The sequence below is a fragment of the Macrobrachium rosenbergii genome, chromosome 10, assembly GCF_040412425.1.
Source record: "Macrobrachium rosenbergii isolate ZJJX-2024 chromosome 10, ASM4041242v1, whole genome shotgun sequence".
Taxonomy (NCBI): Eukaryota; Metazoa; Arthropoda; class Malacostraca; order Decapoda; family Palaemonidae; genus Macrobrachium; species Macrobrachium rosenbergii.
In genome coordinates this window covers 30221786-30244682 of record NC_089750.1, presented here as the reverse complement: position 1 = coordinate 30244682, position 22897 = coordinate 30221786, and the positions used below count along the sequence as shown (strand labels likewise).

At 36.9% G+C, this 22897-nt stretch overlaps 1 protein-coding gene across 3 annotated transcripts in view; it reads left to right on the top strand.

Annotated features, from left to right (window-relative positions):
- E(bx) (nucleosome-remodeling factor subunit NURF301 E(bx)) overlaps window positions 1–22897 on the top strand; it is a 268910-nt gene that overhangs the window by 163829 nt on the left and 82184 nt on the right. For 2 of the 3 annotated variants that reach the window (XR_010854269.1, XM_067110113.1), the window contains exons 13-16: window positions 6269–7927; window positions 8098–8255; window positions 15230–15322; window positions 21166–21319. Coding sequence is in view for 2 of the 3 variants with exons in the window: in XM_067110113.1 (XP_066966214.1) it covers window positions 6269–7927; window positions 8098–8255; window positions 15230–15322; window positions 21166–21319 (2064 nt within the window). In the remaining variant the exon portion in view is untranslated. The remainder of the gene's footprint in view (window positions 1–6268; window positions 7928–8097; window positions 8256–15229; window positions 15323–21165; window positions 21320–22897) is intronic. The other variant, XM_067110114.1, reaches the window with a different exon arrangement.

The window sequence follows — 22897 nt, the reverse complement described above, 5'->3', positions numbered from 1 at the left end:
TGCAAACAACTGACCATCAATTATTATTGTCCCCTGGCCCACCATTCCTGGCCAAGAATGAGGATCCGTTAAAAAAGAAATCTATTATAAAAAAACTCAATTTAGCAGACAAGGCATTATGCGCGGTTTGAGTACTTAAGGTTTCCTAGAAGTCACGGCAGACAGCCCAGAGGGTCTGATTTTCCTACACCCTAGCACAGACTAACCACTCGACTTATGAGGGCTGAGAATGATTGTAGTGTTTCTCATTAAAAATGCAAAACCACACTCCTTTCCTAGATCACATGATATTAGGAAAGTAAGTATGTCGCTGGCCTTCTAAAGAAATGTCTCTTTCGAAGAGGTCTCCGAATGTACAAAGTGGTCATCAATTAAATTAATGCCACATGTTCGAACAAATTCGACTACACTGTGTATCAGTAGGTGGCATGTTTAGTCTTAACCCCAAAGTGCTACGGCAGAAAACCAGGGGTGTTATTGACGGTGAGTGTGCTATCGCTGGGAGAAGGGTGACAGTACTGCAAACAAACCCAACATGCTTACGTAAGCCACTGTAGAACTAATGTATATCCTAAAACGTAAGTTCATGTATACTGTAGTTTCTTGTTCCTTGGTACTGAACCTGAAGAGTATTTGGAGTAAAGAATGGGACTTGAAGTCTGTGGCTTGAGCTCAGACCAAAAATGTTTTTTCCTCTGGGGTGTTGGGATTAAAAATTGAGTGCTTAAGCCTTTTTCATCACCTGTCAATTTCTTTGTAAAGCTCCTTGAGGACGAAACAAGTGACTATGCTATCAAAAAACAGGTTTTGACATAGTAAAAACCTATTTTTGGTAGTTGCTGTTGAGTCCTCGAAACCCTCCCACTTCCCTGACGGAAAGGCATGGGAATAAGAGGGGGGATGCGCATGCACAGTAGTCAATTCTCTTTCTTGCAGGTTCTTTTGACACTGGAAAAACTGGGTTCAGCTTCACTGAAGATAAGGGAAAGTGCCCTCTTATCTTTTGAGTCCATTATATACTCCATCATGTGTTATAATTTAATCATTAAAGCACAATACCTGGCCAAAAAGACCAAATAAAAGAGAATTCTTTGATATTAGTTTGGTCACCATGGAGGTTTGGTAGACCATGGAAGGTAACTCAACACAGGACTCAACAGCTACTACCAAAAATAGGTTTTTCCTACGTCAAAACCTGGTATTTACCAAAAGTTTCAGCCAGTGATATATACATAGCCTAAGCTCTATTAGCTTACAATGTGTTTTGGATGGTGTAAAGATTCATAAATTTTTGTATGCCATACAAAATAAATAACAGTATTGTTGTAATACATCTTTCAAAAGCTCTGCACACACAGTACCAAAATGTAGTACAGAATTGTAACAATATTGCTGTAATACATCTTTCAAAAGCTCTTCACACACACACTACCAAAGTTTAGTACAGAATTGTAGCTACTTGTTACCTGTTCCATATAAAACGTATACATACATGTATCAATGCATTTGTTTATGTACACATGCATCACATTGCTGTGCATTTCACATGACTTTCTCTTTGGATTATTCTTTTTAAAAACCAAGATTTTTCAAGTCTGGCTTAGGTAAGCAGTTCTGTCATATCTCATAGGTGAGAGAGAGAGAGAGAATACATCAATGTAAATTTCTTTACTGCACAGTTTAGTTTTTATTTTGTATAAAGTACTATATAATGTATTTTGTGTTATTTATAAGCGTACTAAAGTATGTTCTATGTTGTTTATAAACATATTTGCCTTGAGACTTGTCTTTCCGCCATAACATGGTCCTTCAGTCCCTTTCTTTGTTTGTTTGCATGTCATTTGAAAATTGGCAATACAGTACTTTGTTCCATTTATATTTGCAGTCATGATAATTTCCTTACAGCAACATTTAATGACATTTGATACATAGTATTGGTTTCACCCCTGCATCTCAGGTCTTGGTTTTGAATATACAGTAAACCCCCGTATTCGCGGTCTCACGATTCGCGGATTTCTCTATGGAACATATATATACATTATTCGCTGAAAATTCACCCATTCATGGTATTTTTCAGTGAGAAATATTCACTAATTACTGAATTTTCATCTCATTTTCATGACTAAATGCACTTTTTGTGATAAAATTATTAAAATTCTCAGGTAGTGCTCGAGTTGCAGTAATTCTCCTTATGATAATTCAATTTTGCAATGGGGTAAGCAATTAATACCGATATGACAAAATTTATCAAATATTTTAAAATTTTGCGCGGGCGCAGGCAGCAGCATACAATCAGGCAGCAAGATAGACCAGATTGCAATAGACCAACTTCTTTTCCTCCATCTCTTTATCCCATCTTCTAGTTAAAAAAGTAAAACAGAATGATAAAAGTATTGTTAGTAATGTTATACTCTTGTGTAAATGCGTAGAGCCATAAAGAACCGACCAAGAAACTGTTGTTTTGCATATCACCGAATCGGATAACAACAGCCGTTTTGCTTGTATTTCAACCATCGTACGGTAATACACAATTACCGTAGTTATAGTACAAATGAAGTTAACCCATTCATGCCCAAATGCATAGTGGTACGTAAAATTATCCTACTCCCCTTCCTACCCGACTGACGTACCGCCATGTAAAATTTACCGAAATTTTTCGTACGTGTTAGGAGTACATTTTTTTTTTATTCGGACAGTTAGTGGTTTCCATAGGCTAAAGCATACCTTGGACCATGTACCTCAGGCATCAATATGCCAGCTAAGCAGTTCCTGTACTGCACATGCGCAGATCCCTGGCATAGTAAATTTCTCACAATGAAATCAGCTGATCCTACCCACGCTTCTCTCTCGTATCTTACATTTTTTATAAAATGTGGGATTACATTATTGGAAACACTCTGTTTCGTACCCTCTTTTTTCTATAAATTTTTTAGTTCTTGTACTGCGCATGCGCAAATCCCTGGCGTAGTAAAATTCTCACAATGAAATCAGCTGATCCTACTCAAGCTTCTCTCTCATATCTTACATTTTTTATAAAATGTGAGATTTGTATGTGGGATTACATTATTGGAAACGCCTGTTTCGCACCCTCTTTTTCTATGAATTTTTCACCAACTGTACTTATTTACTTTTCATTCTTTTATATGTCGATATTTAGAGAATTTTGTGGGCTTTCTCATAAAAAATAATTCATTCGCCTCACTGTTATAGTTTTTGAGCTATGGACGATAATGTTGACAACGGTAACTTTTTTTTTTCGTTTCGATCAACTTATAACGTCAAAATGAAATTAATGCCTTTACCCAAACCATTTTTCTTGACTCTCACTGTATTCTTCAACCTTTGCTCTACATTTTCTTATATTTACAAAGTAATTCCTATGAAAAATAACCGAGATAGAGCTCTTAAAAAAAATAACTACGCTAATTCTCACTGTACGCCAGGCCGAGCGCTCTGTTTCTTACCCTCTTTTCTATCAATTTTTTCATCAACTGTACTTATTCGTTTCTAATTATTTTATATATCGATATTTAGAGAATTTTGTTGGCTTTCTCATGAAAAATAATTCATTCGCCTAACTGTTATAGGTTTTGAGCTATGAACGATAATGTTGACAACGGTAAAATTTTTTTTTTTGCTTCGATCAACTTATAACGTCAAAATGGAACTGTTGCCGTTACCAAAACCATTTTTCTTGACTCATTGTATTCCTCAACTTTTCCTCTAAATTTTCGAATATTTACAAAGTAATTCCTATGAAAAATAACCAAGATAGAGCTCTTAAAAAAAATAATTTTAGTGCTAATTCTCACCGTACACCGGGCAGTGCGCTCTGTTTCTTACCCTCTTTTCTATCAATTTTTTCACCAACTGTACTTAATCGTTTTTCATTATTTTATAAATCGAGATTTGGAGAATTTTGTTGGCTTTCTCATAAAAAAAATTCATTTGCCTGACTCATAGTTTTTGGGGCTACGAACGAAAATGTAAAAATAAGTAAAGATTTTTTTTTTTATTCAAATAACTCAAATTTTTTCGTATTTAGAGGGCTGGGACTCTTATTCTGAGTGTTCCACCATAAAATATAAGCACTGAGAAAAAAAGGACAGCAAAATGAACATTGTTGGCACAAAATTTATATTTTTGCTGAATTTTCGAAATAATTATTTTTTCGCACTATCGAGCGCTCCCAGACATCTTGGATCTCTGGTAGGCGCGGCACTCAAACTACAGATGCGAAAGTGTTAATTAGAATAGGACTGATATAGTTTTACATTATACCCTTATTCAGTATGGATAAAAGATCAGCAGGGAATTGTACTGCTAAGTTTAGCTGCAAGTTGTAGCTGAAGCTGGGAAAACAATGTTCAACCTGCTAATGATCATAAATTATCGTGCATCGGCAAAATGATGAAACTCGACTGTAATTAAAATTGGAGAGAAAGTATTTTAGTCAAAACTACTGGGCATGAAAGAACACATTACTGCTATTTTTACGCCGAGAAACGATAAATAAGTAAAGCTCTTATGATGATGAAATCAAGTGAAAATAGTGAACGGAATCTTGATTTTTTTTTTAGACAAAACAAACGCCCCCAAACGGCCAACGTCATGTATTAATGGAAAAAAATAGCTAAGTTAATTTCACAGAGAGATGTATTTAAGTTATATTTCGACTTAAAAACACTTTGTATAACAGAAAATAACCTTGCCCCCATATAAATAAAGTATCTATGGATTCATTTACACTAACTAGAAGCAAGAAAAGCACTCTGAACTGAGTTAAATAAAGCAAAATAAACTTACCGCTTAATCGATTTCCAAACCAAAACATTGATCGCTATGATTGCAATTTATAATACAAAAGCAATATAAGAATACAGTAAACCCCCCGTATACGCGTTCTCAACGTTCACGGACTCATGCATTTGTGGGTTTCTCTGTGGAACATATCTAGCCATCATTCGCAGAAAATTCGCCGATTCGCGGTATTTTTCACTGAGAAATATTCACTAATTACTGTATTTTCATATAATTTTCATGAATAAATGCACTTTTTGTGATAAAACTATTAAAATATTCAGGTATAAGCATTTTTACAGGGTTTTTCTGTGTTTAAGCTATCAAAATGGGCAGTTCTAAGTGTTTTTAGAGGGGTTTTAAGCATTCATGGTTTGACCTATTCTCGGGGACGATCCCCGCTGAATCTGGGGTTTCACTGTATATACAATATTATTGGATACAGTGAATTAAGGCAACATTTTAAAAGATCCATGGAAAAGATGCATATTTGTTATGTTGATGTTTGTATAATATGGTATGTAAATATAGAGTACAGTACTGTATATTGTAGGTTAGGCTACCGTATATGTATACACGGTACTGAATACCCTAGTTTAGGCTAGGCTATATTCAAGATATGTTTTTCCAACAAACAGTGGGTTTTTTTGGAACCTAACCCCATCGTAAGTAGGATAATACCTGTATAAGAATTTTTTTATTTTGTGTTTGAACTATCAAAATAGGCAGTTCTAAGTGTTTTTGGAAGGGTTCTAAGTATTTGCGGGTTTTAGCTATTCGCGGGGGCGGCCGCGTGTGGTACACATCCCCGCGAATTTTTTCTTCGTTTTAACGTGCTTTTTCCCATTTTTATATGGGGTAAGCACGATGCCTTCTTTTCGAAGGACTTTGATTTGGCGTTGGGGTAGGCCATAGCCTCGATCGGCTGCCCTGCCTGACATCGCTTAGACCCCAGTAACGATGTGTACATGTATCGTACCAATCCCCCGCTCCCTTTCTCCCAGCAGCGAGGAGAACTGGGCGGTTAGGTCGAGAGTTCGAGACGTGTGAGGTGTCTGTTATGTTTTTAGAAGATGTTGGAGTGGCTTTGTTTATGTGTGTATTAGTCTGTAACACCCATTTGCTATCAGCAAACCTATCCGTTGATTGCATACGTAATCCCGGGGTGTCTACACGGATAGCAAAGTGTCTGCCTTCTCTGACCAGTCTGCTGCTGATTTGAACCCGCGCCACGGACCTCTACAAAGTCCTAGGCTGCTGCTCTACCGACTGAGCCATCGAGGCTCTACACATCCCCCGCGAATACAGGGGGTTTACTGTATATTCAAGTTACGTATTAGTGGGTTGTAGTTTATATTCATTTTGTGTTTGGCAGTTTTATAGCATAAGCTTCAAACTTAATATATTTTACCTCTTGTTGTTTTAATTAGAAATCCTCAAGGTATATATACATAAATTTTTCTTTCAGAATTCACTCCTTCTCAGCGCAGTGGATTGCGGAAAAGAAGACGCGCCCAGTCACCTGTTAACAAAGAACCTCAAAGTGTTGAAGAGTGGGTTGAGGAAGAGAGGTTAGATTTGTGGGAGATACGTTTCTTTGGTGAACGCTTAGAAAGAGCAGCAACTGTTAGCAAAAGATCTGTTGGTGAACGAGGAGAGTGCATTCAAACAGTAACAACTCGAGGCTCTTCACCAGCAGAAATACGTGCACGTATGGAAGAGCAGCTGAAAATACAAAGAGCCAACTTCAACCAGAAAAAAGCATTAGAAAGTACTCCACCAGGAAAAGGAGGGATAGTAAGATTGTCCATATGTTCAGCAGGAACAATAACTACGGCTACTGGTACTAAACTGGCTATACCATCCAATCCTAATGCAACCACTAAAGTTGTGCAAGCTGGGGGATCAACAATAATGGCCATCGGTGGACAGCTTCCGATTGTATCTGGTAAAAAATTCATGACAACTAGAGATGGTCGTATCATCACAGTACAAACCACCCAGACTCCTAACAGTGCTAGTGGATCTTCCCAACAATCATCAGGGACCACAGATAAGAGTATAAGTTTAGGGAGCAGCACTATTTTTCCTGTTGGAGGTGCACCAAAAGTTCAGGTAACTTCCCAGGGAAACAAGGTCATACGATTACAAGCAGTAGGTAGTGGTGGTGGTCAACGGATGATACTACCTCTCTCTGCTAATACAACAGTAGTGCAGACACGAACTCCAAGGCCTGCAACTCCAATGTCTACTCCAACCAGTGCATCAACAAACACAAACACTCCTTCAACACCCTCGGGCACTCCTACCTCTGGTCCTAGAGCACCAGGCCAGCAAATTCAAATTATAAGACTTCCGGATGGACAACTTCAAGTAAGAGGATTGTTAGAAGGTCAGCAGTTAGTCCAGCGTTCTGATGGTAAATTTCAGCTTATTAATAAATCACAGTTGCCCTCCAACAACCAGTCTTCTTCATCCGGTACCAGTGCATCTCCAGCTATTCAAGTTACTCAACAAACAAAGACTGTCCAACCATGTGCAGTTTCAAGCAGTTCTAATACTGCATTTACATCAAAAGTCAACTCCACTGCCGCATCATCCACAGCAAGTACCCATGTCACGAATACTTCTGGTAGTCATGTCGTCAAAGTAAATGGCATGCAGGTACTTCTCAAGCAGTTGCCAGAAGCAAAGCAAGTCGTAACTGTTGGAGCTAGTGAAGCTGCAGCGGTATCCACTTCATCTGCTAATAGTGTTCGAGCAGGTATCTCTCAGAGTGGACATACATCTCCGAGAATTAAAACCATGCTAGCTCCTGATGGTACAATGGTGAAGACAGTAATGTCAACAACATCCAGTTCATCAGCAGTATCTCCAGTTACCACAACAGCTGCTACAAACTCAACATGTACTACTACTAGTGCAAGTGGAGAGAGTCCTGTAACTTCCAGTTCACAAAATAACAATAACAACACAACTTCAGGCAGTAGTTTAACGCTTAAGGTTCAAGTTCGCATGACAGAGCAGGGACCCAAAACAATTATTCAGGGACTTCAACCTGGAGTTGGTCTTACCAAAGATCACATCATGGCTATTCAGCAGCAAGTTCGGAACATGCTTGCCCAGTGTAAGTATTGATCACAGTATTTTAGTAGCTGAGAAAATTATCTATTTTTCCTTTAGATTGATTGTTACAGTATCATCTTGAAATTTGAATTTAATATACTTTAATAAAGTTCTTATCCAGTATCATAATCAAGTACTGAGTATGTTGTGAATTATTCCATTCCTTTACAGATAATTTACAGGTGAACCAATTATCACCTGTAATGACTCTAACACTTCATGTGCCAAACAAGCAGCAAGTGCAGCCTTCATCCACTGCTTCAGAACAATCAAATGAGGCAAGTGAAGAAGTGAAAAAGTCAACTCCACCTCAAACAGAACCTCAGCAGGTTTGTGTTTGTCTCTTAGTTTCAATCTTAACTTTCTGCAACCAAAGAGTCATGTATAATAGACAGCTCTCTCTCTCTCTCTCTCTCTCTCTCTCTCTCTCTCTCTCTCTCTCTCTCTCTCTCTCTCTCTCTCTCTCTCTCTCTCTCTCTCTCTCTCTCTCTCTCTCTCTCTCTCTCTCTCTCTCTCTCTCTCTCTCTCTCTCTCTCTCTCTCTCTCTCTCATGGATTTTTGCCTTTAAGGAGGTACAATGTAAGGTTGGTAAGATGCTTTCACCTGTGTCCATGTTTGAAGTTCAGTATGAATGTTATACTTATGGAATTCATGAAATAAGATTATTTTTAGGTTAAGAGTAGTCCACAGCAATAAAACTGAAGTACAGTCATTGTTGTAGTGGTGTAATGGTTTTCTTTTTTCACTATCATCATCATTAATGTTTTTATGTCAACTTTTTCCCTTAACAGGGTTAGAGTGAAAGAATTCTCTCCACTGTCTTTTGACTTTACTCTGTCTTCATGACCTGCTTATCAGGTCTAGTTCTTTATCAGTATACTTTTCCCATGATATTTTGGGTATTCATACAGATCTTCATACCACTACTTGGATATCTACTAATTTTAGACAAAATATTTCTCATCCTTTTTCCAGCCTCTGGTCACATCTCTGTTCATGTTCCTCATTTGTGTATCTTCCCACGATTCATCAGGTGTGACTCTTAAAATTGTATGGGCCCCATATTTGTTCATAATTTTCCTTGTGAGTGCCCATGTTTCCTCTGCATAGAGTTTTTGAGCTTCAGATACTTGTTAAAAGTCTTGCTCATTCTGACTAGCAATGAAAATGGAATGGTCACTTTATATCCGTCAGGTGGTGTATCCAGGCAGACTTGCTCCAAATTACTGTATTATTATGGAAATCTGCCTTGATTGTAATTTTCTAGGGTGCCTCACACAAAAGAAGGCAAAGTAAAGCAGACTTTAGGAAGTTGTCTTATATTACTCTTGGAAGGTAACATCTAAAGAGAAAGTAAATTATATTGATTGCCTTCAATAAAATATGTACAAAGCATAAACTGTTTCCTTACCAGGTGTCACTGCTTAAGGACACATATTTAGCAGTAATAAACTTTGAAATTATTAGGATTGAATCTTACCTACTGTTAAAGTTAGCTTATATCTTCACACCATTAGGTTCGATCGGCATTCAGATATAAACATTAATAAGTCTTGGCTAACCCACTAGGACTGTCTCTGTAATCACTTGTGTGTGCAGACAGTGTGAATGAACTAGTAATAATTGACTATTTTTGGCTGCTTTTCTTCTATACAGTATTGTGCATGTTTTCTGTTATTGCATCTTATTTGCCCTGGCAATAGATGACATTACTATGAACCTGCCTGAGGGTGTACAAAATAGTTTGTATGTGGATGATTTTGTAATTTATTATTCAAGTTATTCTTTGAGACATGCTCAAAGAATACTTAATATAGCAACAAATAATATAACCACTTGGACCAACTCCGTAGGCTTCAAGTTGTCGGTAAATAAAACAAATGGCATTGTCTTCTACAAAGACAAAAGATGGTTGAAACAACAAACCATTAAGTTATATCTTTATAATGGAGATAAACATGTTCAATAGTGTTAAATATTTGGGTATAATTTTTGACCAACATTTAAATTGGAAAGATCATGTCAAATATATCAAAGCCAAAGGATCTAAAGCCCTTACTTTATTAAAGAAAATCTCACACACCAAATGGGGTGCAGGACGAGAGACAATGTTAATGTTATACAATGCAACAGTACTATCAATTATAAATTATAGCTGTCCAATTTATTCAACTGCCTCAGGAACAACTTTAAAATCTCTAGATGCTTTACATCACGAGGGAGTACGTATATGTACAGGAGCCTTCCGCTCATCTCCAACTGTCTCTATCCTAGCAGAGGCAGGCCAACTGCCTCTAAAATATTACAGAGATCTAATTACTTTAAGAAGAGGCTTATCCCTTCAAGCAGGCACATCTCCTGCATCAAATAAATTTTTCAATCAAAATACAAATAATAACCCAAATCAAAACTCATTTACTAAAAAAACTAATCATCTATTGAATTTACATAACATGATACCCAAATTTACCCAAGAAATAAATCTGGTCACACCATGGACACTAAAAAGGGCAAAAATATGCACATATTTATCATATCTTTCAAAGAAATATATGTCCAACACAGAAATGTACCATCAACATGCCATGGAACACATAATTCGGAAGGGTAATCCCTTCATAATCTACACAGATGGATCCAAAAATGAAGCTGGAGTGGGCTCATCAGCCTATTCAAGTGATAAAACTATCCAAATGGGCCTTCCTCTAATATCATCAGTATTTACAGCTGAATTAACAGCCATACAATTGGCTCTCAAGATTATAACAAAAAAAGGAATTCCTTCAACACTCATATTGAGTGACTCAAGAAGTGCAATTGAAGCAATAGGATCATTTAAATCAAATAATCACCTTGTCCAAAATATCCAACGGGAAATACATCAGTTAATTACAAACGGCCTTCAAATTCAAATTTGTTGGATCCCAGCCCATGTAGGCATTGAGGGTAATGAGAAAGCAGATAAAGCTGCTAAATTGGCTTGTACAATCCCCCCAGCTACTACGAAAGCCCCCATATCAGACTGGCTAGCATCAGTTAAACCCTTAATTTATAGGGATTGGCAAAATGATTGGACAAATATACCCCCTCAAAACAAACTAAAACAAATTAAGAACGGTTAAAAGTGGCATTCTTCTACCCAAAAGCAAAGAATTAATGAGGTTATTTTAACAAGACTCAGAATAGGACACTCCAGACTCACACATGGTCATCTGATGTCAACTCCGCACACAAACCCAATAACTTGTGAAAGATGTAACATCCCAGTAACAATCAAACATATCTTGATTGACTGTCCCAGATGGCATCATGAAAGAATGACTTATTTACAAAATAAATCAATAAAGGATATTCTAGCAGAAGGTAATAACTTTTCAATTTTAATAATATCATTCTCTTCTTAAACAAAATTAAATTGATAAGTAAAATATAATCTTCCCCCTTTTTTCCCTCATTTTTTTTTCTTTCTTTCCCTCTTGATTTTTTTCCCCTAATTCCCCTCCTTTTTTTATTTATTTATTTATTTAACAACTACATTTTTTAGGTACTCTTTCCCCCTTTCTTTTCCCAGCCCGAGAAGAACCCTAAAAGAGTTCAGAGGTCTGGTTAAACAAATCATTTATAACTAACTAATTCTGTTATTGCATTATGTCATCTACAACAAGCAGAGATGAAAGCATTAGGCTGTATAGGGACATAGTTCGGTTGTGCATGATGGCCACATATGGCCATGTGTGTGTTAGCGTAGCTGTTGAGGCATGATTGTGGTTTTCTTCTTCTTGTGAAGAAAATAAGGAGTGATCTATTGAGAGAATGAATAATTTTGTTAAGCATTGGAAGATGCAAGAGGCCAATAAATTATGTAGACAATTCATTAGGGCTGGCCGTAAACCTACTCAGCCTTTTCCTTTTTCTCCCAGTGTTGCTTCTCCTCCTCCATCTCTGCCTTCGTATGTTCCCTATGTGGTTCAGGAGAAAAATAATAGGTAATTGAGGAATATTTTTTATTGGTTAGAAATTTGACTGTATATAATAGAATGAAGATCTTGGTCTCCCCATAGTGATCGACAGTTCTTGGTTTCTCCTTCACGTAACCTTCTAAGTCTGACTTTTGTAAGTGACAAAGGAGGATGTACTGTATTGGCATAAGTTGTACCCTCTTTCTCATGATTCTTTCATACTTTTCAGGTATCTCTTCAGCCCTCAGGTTCCTGTAGGATGCAAATTGTTGGCTTTCTGGCATGCTTTGGAGAGACTTAAGAGCAGAACTGCAAAGTGGTGGAGGTATTGAAAATGAGTTATGATTCCTTTTGGGTTTCCCCTCCACCTGCTTAGTCTCTTATAGCTGTTCTTTTGTATCTTCTCCAGCAGAAGTATCTTGTTCTGCAGTAGGAGGTTGTAATTAGAGAAGAATGCAATGGAGCAGGTGTCGGTAATTCACCGGGATTTTACCTGTGACTTCTCAGCTCCATAAGCAACTAGAGATTGGCACCCAGTGTTGAATGTACTGAATCTGAACATCTTTATGCTCCTGTCCCCTTCCTTCATGGTTTTTTCCAGCATGGTTTTAGTAACTTTTCAAAAGAATGATTGGATGTTTTGGTGGACATGCAGGATGCATTTTCCTCATGCTATTAGATCCTCAGTCATGCAAGTTCCTTCATTGTGTATTTGCAGGGAAGGTATTGCTGTTCAGAGGGCATTGCTTTGGCTCGTGCACAGTGCCTCAAGTATTCACAAGGAATTTTTTGCCCTTAGGCAGATGATATTGTATTTTATGAACAAGAATTCTTTTCTACTGAGTCAACTGGTTCAAGTTGGCCAAGGAACTTGCTTCGTCTGGCTCAGTCATGTGCATTATGATTTTCAGTAGACTTTCCTAACTCCATTAAGGAGAAATTGACTCAAACTGCCGAATTCCATGCAATTCCACTTCTGCTTCACGTACTTAACCACTTGCAGATGCTCAACAGTCTGCTCCCAATAAAGGGGTTTCGAAGATATCTCGGATTCTTCCCGTAATCAAGTGGAGAACAACCATGGTCTTCTATCAAAAGCAGTAGTTTGTGTATTGTTCCAGGTGCCATTGTAGAGGAGTTTTCAGCACTCATACCCCTGTAGACATCAGAGTTTCTTAGATATAGTAAGAGTTTATCACTGCCTGCTTTCAAGATTATGGTTCCGTGCTTTCCTTGGTATTGTGTCGTGCAGTTGGATCTGGCTAATGATTGCCACAGTAAGCTGTTGAGATCAGTCGAGATTGCAGCCTCTAGAACTCTAGTATCATTTGGTCTCTGGATTTTATACATACAATAGTTCTAAAATTTTATCAGCTGATCCTTTTCAGTCTATGGAATGAGTTCCGTTGAAGCATTTACTATGAAACACACTTTTTGTTTGCACTATTGTCAGTTAAGAGAGTAAGATTATTGCAGGCACTCTCCTTAAGGCTGTTGTAAAGGGAATGCTATTTTATGTTTTCTGCCTTAGAACTAAGAATAGTGCTAAGGCTAAGCTTTTCCAAGAACTGTAAGAATTCCAAATTTAACCTCTGTATTGGGGAAAGAAGTGGAAACACTTCTCTGTTTTGTTAGGGCAGTTAAAATATATTTAAATAGGTTAACTGGAAGAGGCAAATTGAACCTTTCCTTTAGTGATTTTAGAAAACCTAGAACATCTTTGTCAAAGGTTAAGTCTGGAAGAGCCAGTTGACTATTGTTTTGTCAAAGGTTAAGCCTGGAAGAAGTTTCTGTGAAATATTTTATGAGGCTAGTGCTTGAGAAACCAGCTCCATACTTTTCACCTGTAAAGATCTTAATGTAAGAGCGGCGTGACTCCATGTAGTTTTATGGCAAATTTTTTGCTTGAAGATGTGACTGAGGCGCAGTAGAAGTGCAGATCAGTTTTTTGATGCTTAGTTCCTTGAGTATGCTGAATCGCTTCCAAAAATGGTAAAGCTCTTCGTCCTCTTCTAGTAGTCGGTAAAGTCTCTTCCTAAACTGAAGAAAGAGCAATTTTTTAGGCTTTTTGTTTTAAATCCTGGGTTTTGATATTTTAGGGAGCATGAGGTTACACGTATTGTGTAGGAGCTTACCTGTATATCTTAAAGGTATTTAATTTTGGTTGGCTGCATTTTTAGGGCTTTTGGACCCAGTCTTGGGGGTATCTTTATGCCGCTCCTGTTTCATTCTGGCTGAATTTGAACAGTTTTCCCTGCAAGGTTGCTCTTCGGCTAACACATACATACGAGCCTTGCTTCCCGAATAGAATCCAATGTTTGGTGGCAGTAAGATCCAGAAAGGATTCCAGATCAGGTAAGAAAGCTTCGAGTTTCATGCAAGAAGCCTTTAGCTTGATGGGCCGAGAGGATTTTTTATAGCTGCGCAGACCACCATCCTCTTCTCAATGTGGGAATTGGCTATCTTCAACGGTAGGTAAGATTCATCCCAAGTAATATAAATTATTTTGGATGAATCTCACTTACTGTTAAAGATGTGCCGATAGGCAAGAAGATATGAGCTCTTTAACAGTAGATAAGTATCCAAATAATAAATTTTATTATAAAAGTATAAATTTTCATAATAAAATATATTATTTGGATACTTACCTACTGTTAAACCCTTCCCAACCTCCCCACTACTTGGTGGGCTTTCAAGGAGAAATCTGACAAGATGTACAATATTCAAAACACACCTGGTGTACTAGACAGTCATCCGGGCTGTCATTTGACCTTTTTCTTTTGTTTGAATGCCAACTTGCCTCTAGGCATGGAGATATAAGCTATCTTTAACAGTAGGTAAATATCCAAATAATGAATTTTATGAAAATTTATATAATTGTAACCTTTGAAAACTTCCTTTCTAAGTTAATGGCTTTCCTTTTTAATGTCAGTTTATAGTGATTTTATCTAGTATAGGCTACAGGGTATTCTGTTATATTACACTGCTGTTTAGAGCTGCATTTTGTGTGTTACCTGTACTCTTGAGAGCATGGTTTACACATCAGCTTTATAGTCCTTGAAGTAATGTTTGTTAGTAATGGACATGAGGTTCATATCAGTCACTTCCAGAAGGCTATTGCATTCCCTGTAAGAAAATTTGGTAAATTCTGACACTAGGAAAGGGCAGTTCTTCGTTGTTTTTCTGTTTACGTATAGGTTAGATTTTTAACTTTTAAACTTCTTTTTTGTGATTGTTGAAGTATGCAGTTGTTCATTAGAAAGGAACATTCACGTGCTGAGTGTTGTTACAGGTCTTCAGAAAAAATTAATATTTCATGTAAATCTTTCTTTTTATTTTTGTAGGCGCAAGGAAACACAAATGCTGCTGTATTTAGGAATCTCCTTTCTCCTCAGTCTCAGATGTCCTCACAGTCACCTGCTGTTATAGCAGTTAAAGTAAGTTTTATGTAAAATTTTGCTAATACTGCTATTTTGTATATTTGACTTGCTTTAGGTGTTTTATAGCATCTGTTAGGTTTTTAAATAAAAAAGCATGAGTTGCACAGATCAAATACTTGTGTAAAGACATATTGTGCAGTAGTGTATGGAAAAGTAATCCCCTTCAATGTCTTTTATTGATTATTAGAGGGCATTTCAGTGTCCACAGAAAAACCTTATGGAAGATCTTGCATCCCCTTAGCATTCTCATGTAATATGTAAAGATAACTGAAAAATTCATGAACAGAGTAGGTGCAAAGTTAATGTTGATATGATCTTGTCATAAATTTTGCAGTTAATAATGGGGTGCTACAAGGAAATGTTATTTCATCTTTGGTGCTTGATTTTCTTATAGATTTCATAATGCGAAAGTGGTTAAATATGTGGTATTGATAGAAAGTTGCCAGACTTAGAGTATGCAGATGTTTTAAACTGTAAAACAGTACACGATATGAAAAGTTTGTTTAATATTTTGGTTCATATATCTAGAGATGGGACTCAAAATAACTTTAAGATTAACAAAGAATGGGGACAAGCCTTTGTTGGATTTTAGTGGGGCTAGAAAATTCAGTGAAACAATGGACAGGTTGAGTAAGATTTGGAAATCAAGCAGAAATTATACTCAGAGGTCTAGTATGATCTGTATTACTACATGGACACGAAACTACGTCCAAAAGATCATGTTGTTTTGAGAGTAAAGCTTTAAGAAGAATACTAGGAGTCAGAAGTCAGAAAAGAATAAAAATTATAAAGAAAAAACACAAATGCCATGTGTAGGGAGGTAGTGATGAAAGGAAATGGGGATGACTAGGACTTATCCTTCACTCAACCCTGGGGAGAATAGTACATGATTGTCTCAGCTGCACTTCTGTGGACTTGGATAAGAATGTTGAGAAGGAAAGCCAGATTTGTGGAGAGTTGTAGAAGGTAAAGCACAGGAAAGACATGATTGGCAAATTTCACCAAGGACTTTTACATTATGCAGCTTTGGTAGACAATTAAGATGATATTAAAACAATGAAGATACAAATAATGCAGATTTAACTTTCATGTAATTCAGAGTAAGTTGCTTGAAATTAAGAAATAAAAATAAGAAACCTAAAAGTAGCTATTTGTGCCATTAGACTTAATTGTTTGGTAAGGGATCCAAATAAGGAAAATGTAGAGTCATATAAAATATTTACCATATATTATGATAAGAGTCATTTGTCAAATACTGTATTTATATAATAAAAATAAGAATGAAATCACTATTAATGGTTGGTTAAGTAATTGTGGAAGATGTCAGCCATGTGTTATATGCTCAGTGGGTTGTTATAACTACAACTTTGAAGTAAAGAAAACCTCACATTAATTACAAGTAAAGTATCGAATAAATTAGGCATCCACCATAAGAAGGTATGATCAGGTATATTGAAAATGTTCAGAAAATGTAGTCAGAGTCTGGAACCTTTATTCTGGTCTCAAAGCAGATTCATTGTGGATGATGGACCTATTAAAGTTTTTGTGATTTTAAATTGCAGAGCAATTTGGTTTGCACTAGAGGAACAAAAGGTCAGCTTTTTATGGATCAGCAATAAGGGTACTTGGAACTTAGAACAAATTTTTACTACATTTTGGGACAATAAAGTTTTATTTAGCTTTGTTATAATGTAATTAATACATTTAACACATTTTTCCATTTCTCAGTAATAACAACATTAATAATAATAATAAATATTATTATTATTATTATTATTATTTTGTAATTAATGTATTTTACACATTCCTTCTTCCCTGAAGATGTGTAAAATACATTAATTATAAAATATAAAATAATAATAATAATAATAATAATAATAATAATAATAATATTTATTACTATTATTAATTTAGTTATTACTGAGGAATGGAAAAAAATGTGTTAAGTCCATTAATTACATATATGGATAGTTTTGGTATCAAGCAGACAAACACTTTTGATCCTTTGAACATGCAGATGTATAAATATAAATATATACAAACTATATATATATATATATATATATATATATATATATATATATATATATATATATATATATATATGTATGTATGTATGTATGTATATTCATATTTATATTTATATACCTGTGTTCAAAGGATCAAAAGTGTTTGTCTGCTTGAAACCAGAAACTATTCATATATGTATTAAGATTTGTGCCTTTGGAAAATATGCTGTGGATACCCCTCTCTACTACCTATTAAAATAATAATAATGATAATTTTTATTATTATTATTACTATTATTATTATTATCACTCCTGTGATTTCAGAATGGGTTAAGAGTATCTACAGTTATTGGTATATTCTTTGATAAAGTTCAGCTTTTGCCAGCTAGATCACTTGGCCTTTTCACCCTTAATGAATAAAAATTATGCTGGTAATAACAGTGATATTATAGGAAGAAGACCCTCTTTCAACATGTTTTGTTGAAAAGGATGGCTGTGTTGTGCAAATTGATTTTATGTGGAGTTTTTTAATTTTTTCTTACAATCCACCTTTCTTACACATCAATATTGGTCAGTAATTGGCCAGTGTTCGTATTTCGGTGGATTTAAACAGTGTTTCTTTAGTAGAAATTTATTCTAAAAAGAGCATGGTACTGAAATCTGGTGTTGTAAATCCATAGAGTTCTAAGGTATCTTATCTTGGACATCTTCATTTTCACCAGCAGATGGATTCTGGGTTTTTTGGTACGTTTTCTGCTGTTTTTCTGTCGACATGTTTCGACCAGCCCGTTTGTCATCTTCTGTATGGTTGAGATGAATCTGGAGAGACAGGGTGCATGTGGCAATATTTATAGGACATTCTTAGGTAGTGTCAAACTCTCATTGGCTGCCTCAGGCAATTCTTGAGCAGAGCCTTCTTTAGTGCAATGATGGTTTTGTGCGCTCTTGTGCGCAAGTGGTGGAGTACATGTGAGAGAGTTTAGTATTAGGAGGATTGCTGCCCACAAACGGATGCTCCTGATTGGTTTGCTCATCCGGGGTGCCAGTGGGTGCCACCCTTCGAGCCAACATTGGGAGGAGGAAGGTCTCCTCTGTGGTATTGAGACTAGGCTTCTCTCTCCTGATGTGTAGGGCTTCCAGGAGGTGTAGGCGGCAATGGTCAGTCATTTGATCGATTATCTTTATGTTAAGGGTAATGTCATTTCTTTTTATTCTCAGATTATGGGCAGTTTTAGCATGATTAAAAATAGCACCCTCCTGGGCATGGCAGGAGATAATCTTGGAGAAGCGCATGGTATTCATACCAATGTAGGAGCCGAGGCATGTGCTTCTTCAAGAAGATCTCCTGTCCTGCCCAGTAGGTGCCATTTTTAATTACTCCAAAACTGCCCATATCCTGAGATTAAAAAGAAGTAACATTATCCCTAACATAAAGATAATAGATCAAATGACTGACCATTGCCACCTACACCTCCTGGAAGCCCTACACATCAGGAGAGAGATACCTAGCCTCAATACCACACAGTAAACCTTCCTCCTCCCGAAGTCAGCACGAAGGGTGATACCCACTGGCACCCCGGATGAGTGAACCAATCAGGAGTGTCCATCTGTGGGCAGCAGTCCTCCAAGTCACACTCTCTCACATGTACTCCAGCACTCGAATGCAAGAGCGCACGCAACCATCGTTGGACGAGAGAGGGGCTCCGCCAAAGAAGAATTGCCCGAGGCAGCCAGTGAGAATTTGACACTACCTAAGAATGTCCTATAAATATCACCATGTGCCCCATGTCTCCTGATTCATATCAACCATCCAGAAGATGACCAACGGGCTGGTCGAAACATGTTGACAGAAAAACTGTAGAAAAGTACCAAGAAAACCCAGAATCCATCTGCTGGTGAAAATGAAGACATCCAAGATAAGACACTGTTGAACTCTACAGATTTCAGTAACCTACTCTTTTTAGAATAATATTCTACTGTAGAAATGCTGTTTAAATCCACCGAAATTGAACATTGGCCAATTATTGACCAATATTGATGTGCAAGAAGGCGAATTGTAAGAAAAATGGGAAAAAAATTAATATAAAATCAATTTGCTGCTTAAAATCAATTTGCACAAAGCAGCCATCCTTTTCAACACAGCAGTCATGTTAATAGTAATGAGTTACATTTCCGGAATAACGAGCATTTTACAGCTTGCAACCCCACACCTTGGGGCATGGTACCTGGAGTAAGATGCTGGGGTCATCATGTCTTTCCCAACCTTTGTCCTGGGCTTAGTTGGGTTCAAACCCCTGCTTGGGGGCAAAAGGCAAATGAGATCTGCCCCGCTGGAACTTTTAGCTCTCATAAATAAGAGCTTGACTTATTCCAGTGTGGATTCTGTGGTTGTGGCAGCTTTTGCTGAATAGACTCCCAAATTATGACTTCCTTTGCTAATGGCAACTGTTGTTACCATTCTTGATAAAGACAAACTGGGGCCTTTGTGACCATGTTAGTGAGCTTCTCATCCATCTGCTTACCAACTCTTTTAGAAAGGAGGAGGGGTCCAGGGGATTAGCAGTTCTGAGCTCCCTAAGGTTCACTTAAAGGTCCAGTCCCATTGTTTCATGTGGCAGATAGAGGCCCTCCCCAGCAGACAAACCATTCTTATTGCCTTCACAGTCTCCTCTGTCAAAGGAGGGATTGGAACCAGAAGTAAAGTTAGGAAGGTGGTAGAATCTTTGATAAAGGTTTGGAAGAGAAGGGGAGTATTTACAGATGCAAAAGTTTGATTGGTTAAAATGATTGTACAGGCAGTCCCCGGTTATTGGCGGGGTTCCGTTCCCGACAGCGTGACTACCAAAAATCGCTGTTAACCGAAAATCAGCGATAATAGCACTGATTCCTGGTTATCGGCGCCAATAATCGGTTATCAGCGCCGATAACTGGTGATCAGCGCCGCCAATAACCGCTGATCAGCGCCAATAACTGGTTATCAGTGATGATAACCGGGAATCGGTGTAAAAAAATCCGGTTATCGTCGTCGCTAGACAAGCACTGTAAAACCGGATCACCGATAACCAGGGACTGCCTGTAAAGCTAAATATTTTATATGGAAGTGAAATGTTATTGTTAAATACAAAATGAAGCTGATGAGGATTGTTTGCTTAGTGTGAGGTGAATAAAAAGAGGTTGAAGGTTGAGAAATGTAGAGGTATAGATATGATGCAGTAAAATGGTTTGTGTAAGTAAAAAACAATATGCAAGTGCTTCCAGGGATTTGCTTGTGTCTCAATATCCTCAACTGAATAGAGGGTAATGAGATGTGCGTATAATTTGGAAATTTTGTAAGGAAGGAGAGAAAAAGAAAATGTTTGCCAGTGAGGATAGATGAATTGTGGGAAAAGGGAATGCCTATGTACCTAAGAAGTCCAAGAGTGCATCATTGAAAGTTTAGTGGAACCTTGTATTTAGATGTCACTATTATCAGTGTGCTGTTGCATACACTTTACATGTGTACCCCATTAGGTGTGAAAAAAATCATACAAAATCATATCCTTTATATTTTTTCCTTTACCTGTAAATATTTTGTTCGTTGAGAGCTTTTTCTCCAAATTTCTGATCTTTTATACTTATTCCCTGGAATGCATGTACATCAGGAGTAACAATAATAAATATGAAATAGGCATAGACTCCTTTCAGAATTACAGTAAAAGTTTTGCAACTTATTTTGCATCATCAAGGGCACATATGTGTGTGTAGGAAGTTTTATTATCCTTAAAGTGGATTATATTTTAGTAAATGGCTTTTCATGGGAAGTCTAACTCTTGAAATGAATTTTTGTTTCAGAATGCATCTGCAGAGACACCAAATGTGAATGCAGGTGCAGAAACAGAAGCTTCTGAGCAAGTACCTGCTGCTCAATCTCCTAGTGAAGATGGCCTTTCTTCTCCTAATCCCCCAAATAAAGAATTTGTTCTTACTCAGGAATATATTCAGCAGGGTAAGGAAAAGAGCTTTAGTTGTATTTAGGTATGTTGCAAAAATAAGATTTTTTCAAGGCAGACTAAAGTAGAGTAAAGGGAATTTCTGAGTTCTCTGTAAAAGAAATATGAATTCCCAGTAGATATATTTTTTATATTTGTTATTACTTCAGTTAGCAGTAAACCAATTAAATATTGAGTTAAATTGTTTAATATTAATTTTCTTATTAACATTTTTTATTTCTATACTTACCTAATATTCATATACCAATAAGTTTTTAACCTGAGACTTGCTTGGCAGTTGACAAAAAGGAAAAGAAAGCAAAGGGTTACATTCATTTATCTGCTTATCTTGTGTTCCTGTTTACCCTCCCTGTGGTAGGTAAGGATAGAACAACTCAGTTTTTGTGCTTTAGTTTTTGCCTGCTGAATTGTGGGAATAGTGGATGGGTACTATTGATGTTACGCAAGTATAGAAATAACCCATTTTAATATGAAAATTGGTTTTAGTGTGAATCTCTCCTAACATGCATGTAGCTGACTACCACACTGACAAGGAGGTTGGGATGATGCAGAACTCAGCAAAGACTGGTAAACTGATCCCATAGAAAATATGATTGGTTTTAAAAGTAAACCAATGAAACTGATCCCATAGAAAACAAGATTGGTGCTAAAAGTAAACCAATGAATGACTTGTCTGAGTAGGTAATCCTACTTGCAGTTCCTTGCCTCCAATTGAGAATTGACATAAGATAATGGGCCTTATAAGGTGCCATGCTTGGTGTTACCATTAAAGAGGAACTTGCTGTAATGTACAGCAAGGAAAGTATTCTCATGCCAAAGAACATGTCATACAATGTCAGGACTACCAAGTTAAATTGAAAATACCAACTTAACTGCAGGTATGCATTTAGCAAAAGAAGTGCACCTTCATATTCCTTATAACTCATTAGTACCAGGATTAAGAAAAAAAGAGAGAGGAAGAAAGGATTTTCTCACAGAAATGGAATTGCATCTCCACTGCACACCATTAACATCTTTCCAACAATGAGCACTGTATGAATTAAAGACACAGTCACAGTTTGTACTAGATGTCTTCAACTTTTGGCAAACTAAAGAAGAAAAATATACACGGCATGATTTAGACAAAGGAATATTCAGATTCATAACACTGCATAACAGATGTGCATACTTCTTCGTAAAGGTGTAACTGCTTAAATGAACTTTATTGAGCCTAACTGGACATAAAAGGGCGTTCTCTTCATTCCCCACTAGTTTAGTCAGATTTGGAACTGTGACGGAACATGGAGAAATGTGGCATTTCTAAAAGTAAAGGACTGCATTACCATTGAAAAAGCCATCCCTATGAGAGAAGGCTTGCAACTTGCTCATTCTTTTGTAGCCAGTGCTATCAAGGAAAGAATTTTAGATGCTAAATACTTTATGGAGGTTTCGTCTATGGTTTCAGAAGGTGGTATCATCAAGAATGCTAGTACCACATTTAAATTCCATCCTAGCTTGTAATACACAGATTTTTTGGTTATGTTTTAAGTGATTTGAGGGCTTGTTGCATGTCCTTATCATTAAATATCAGTGGT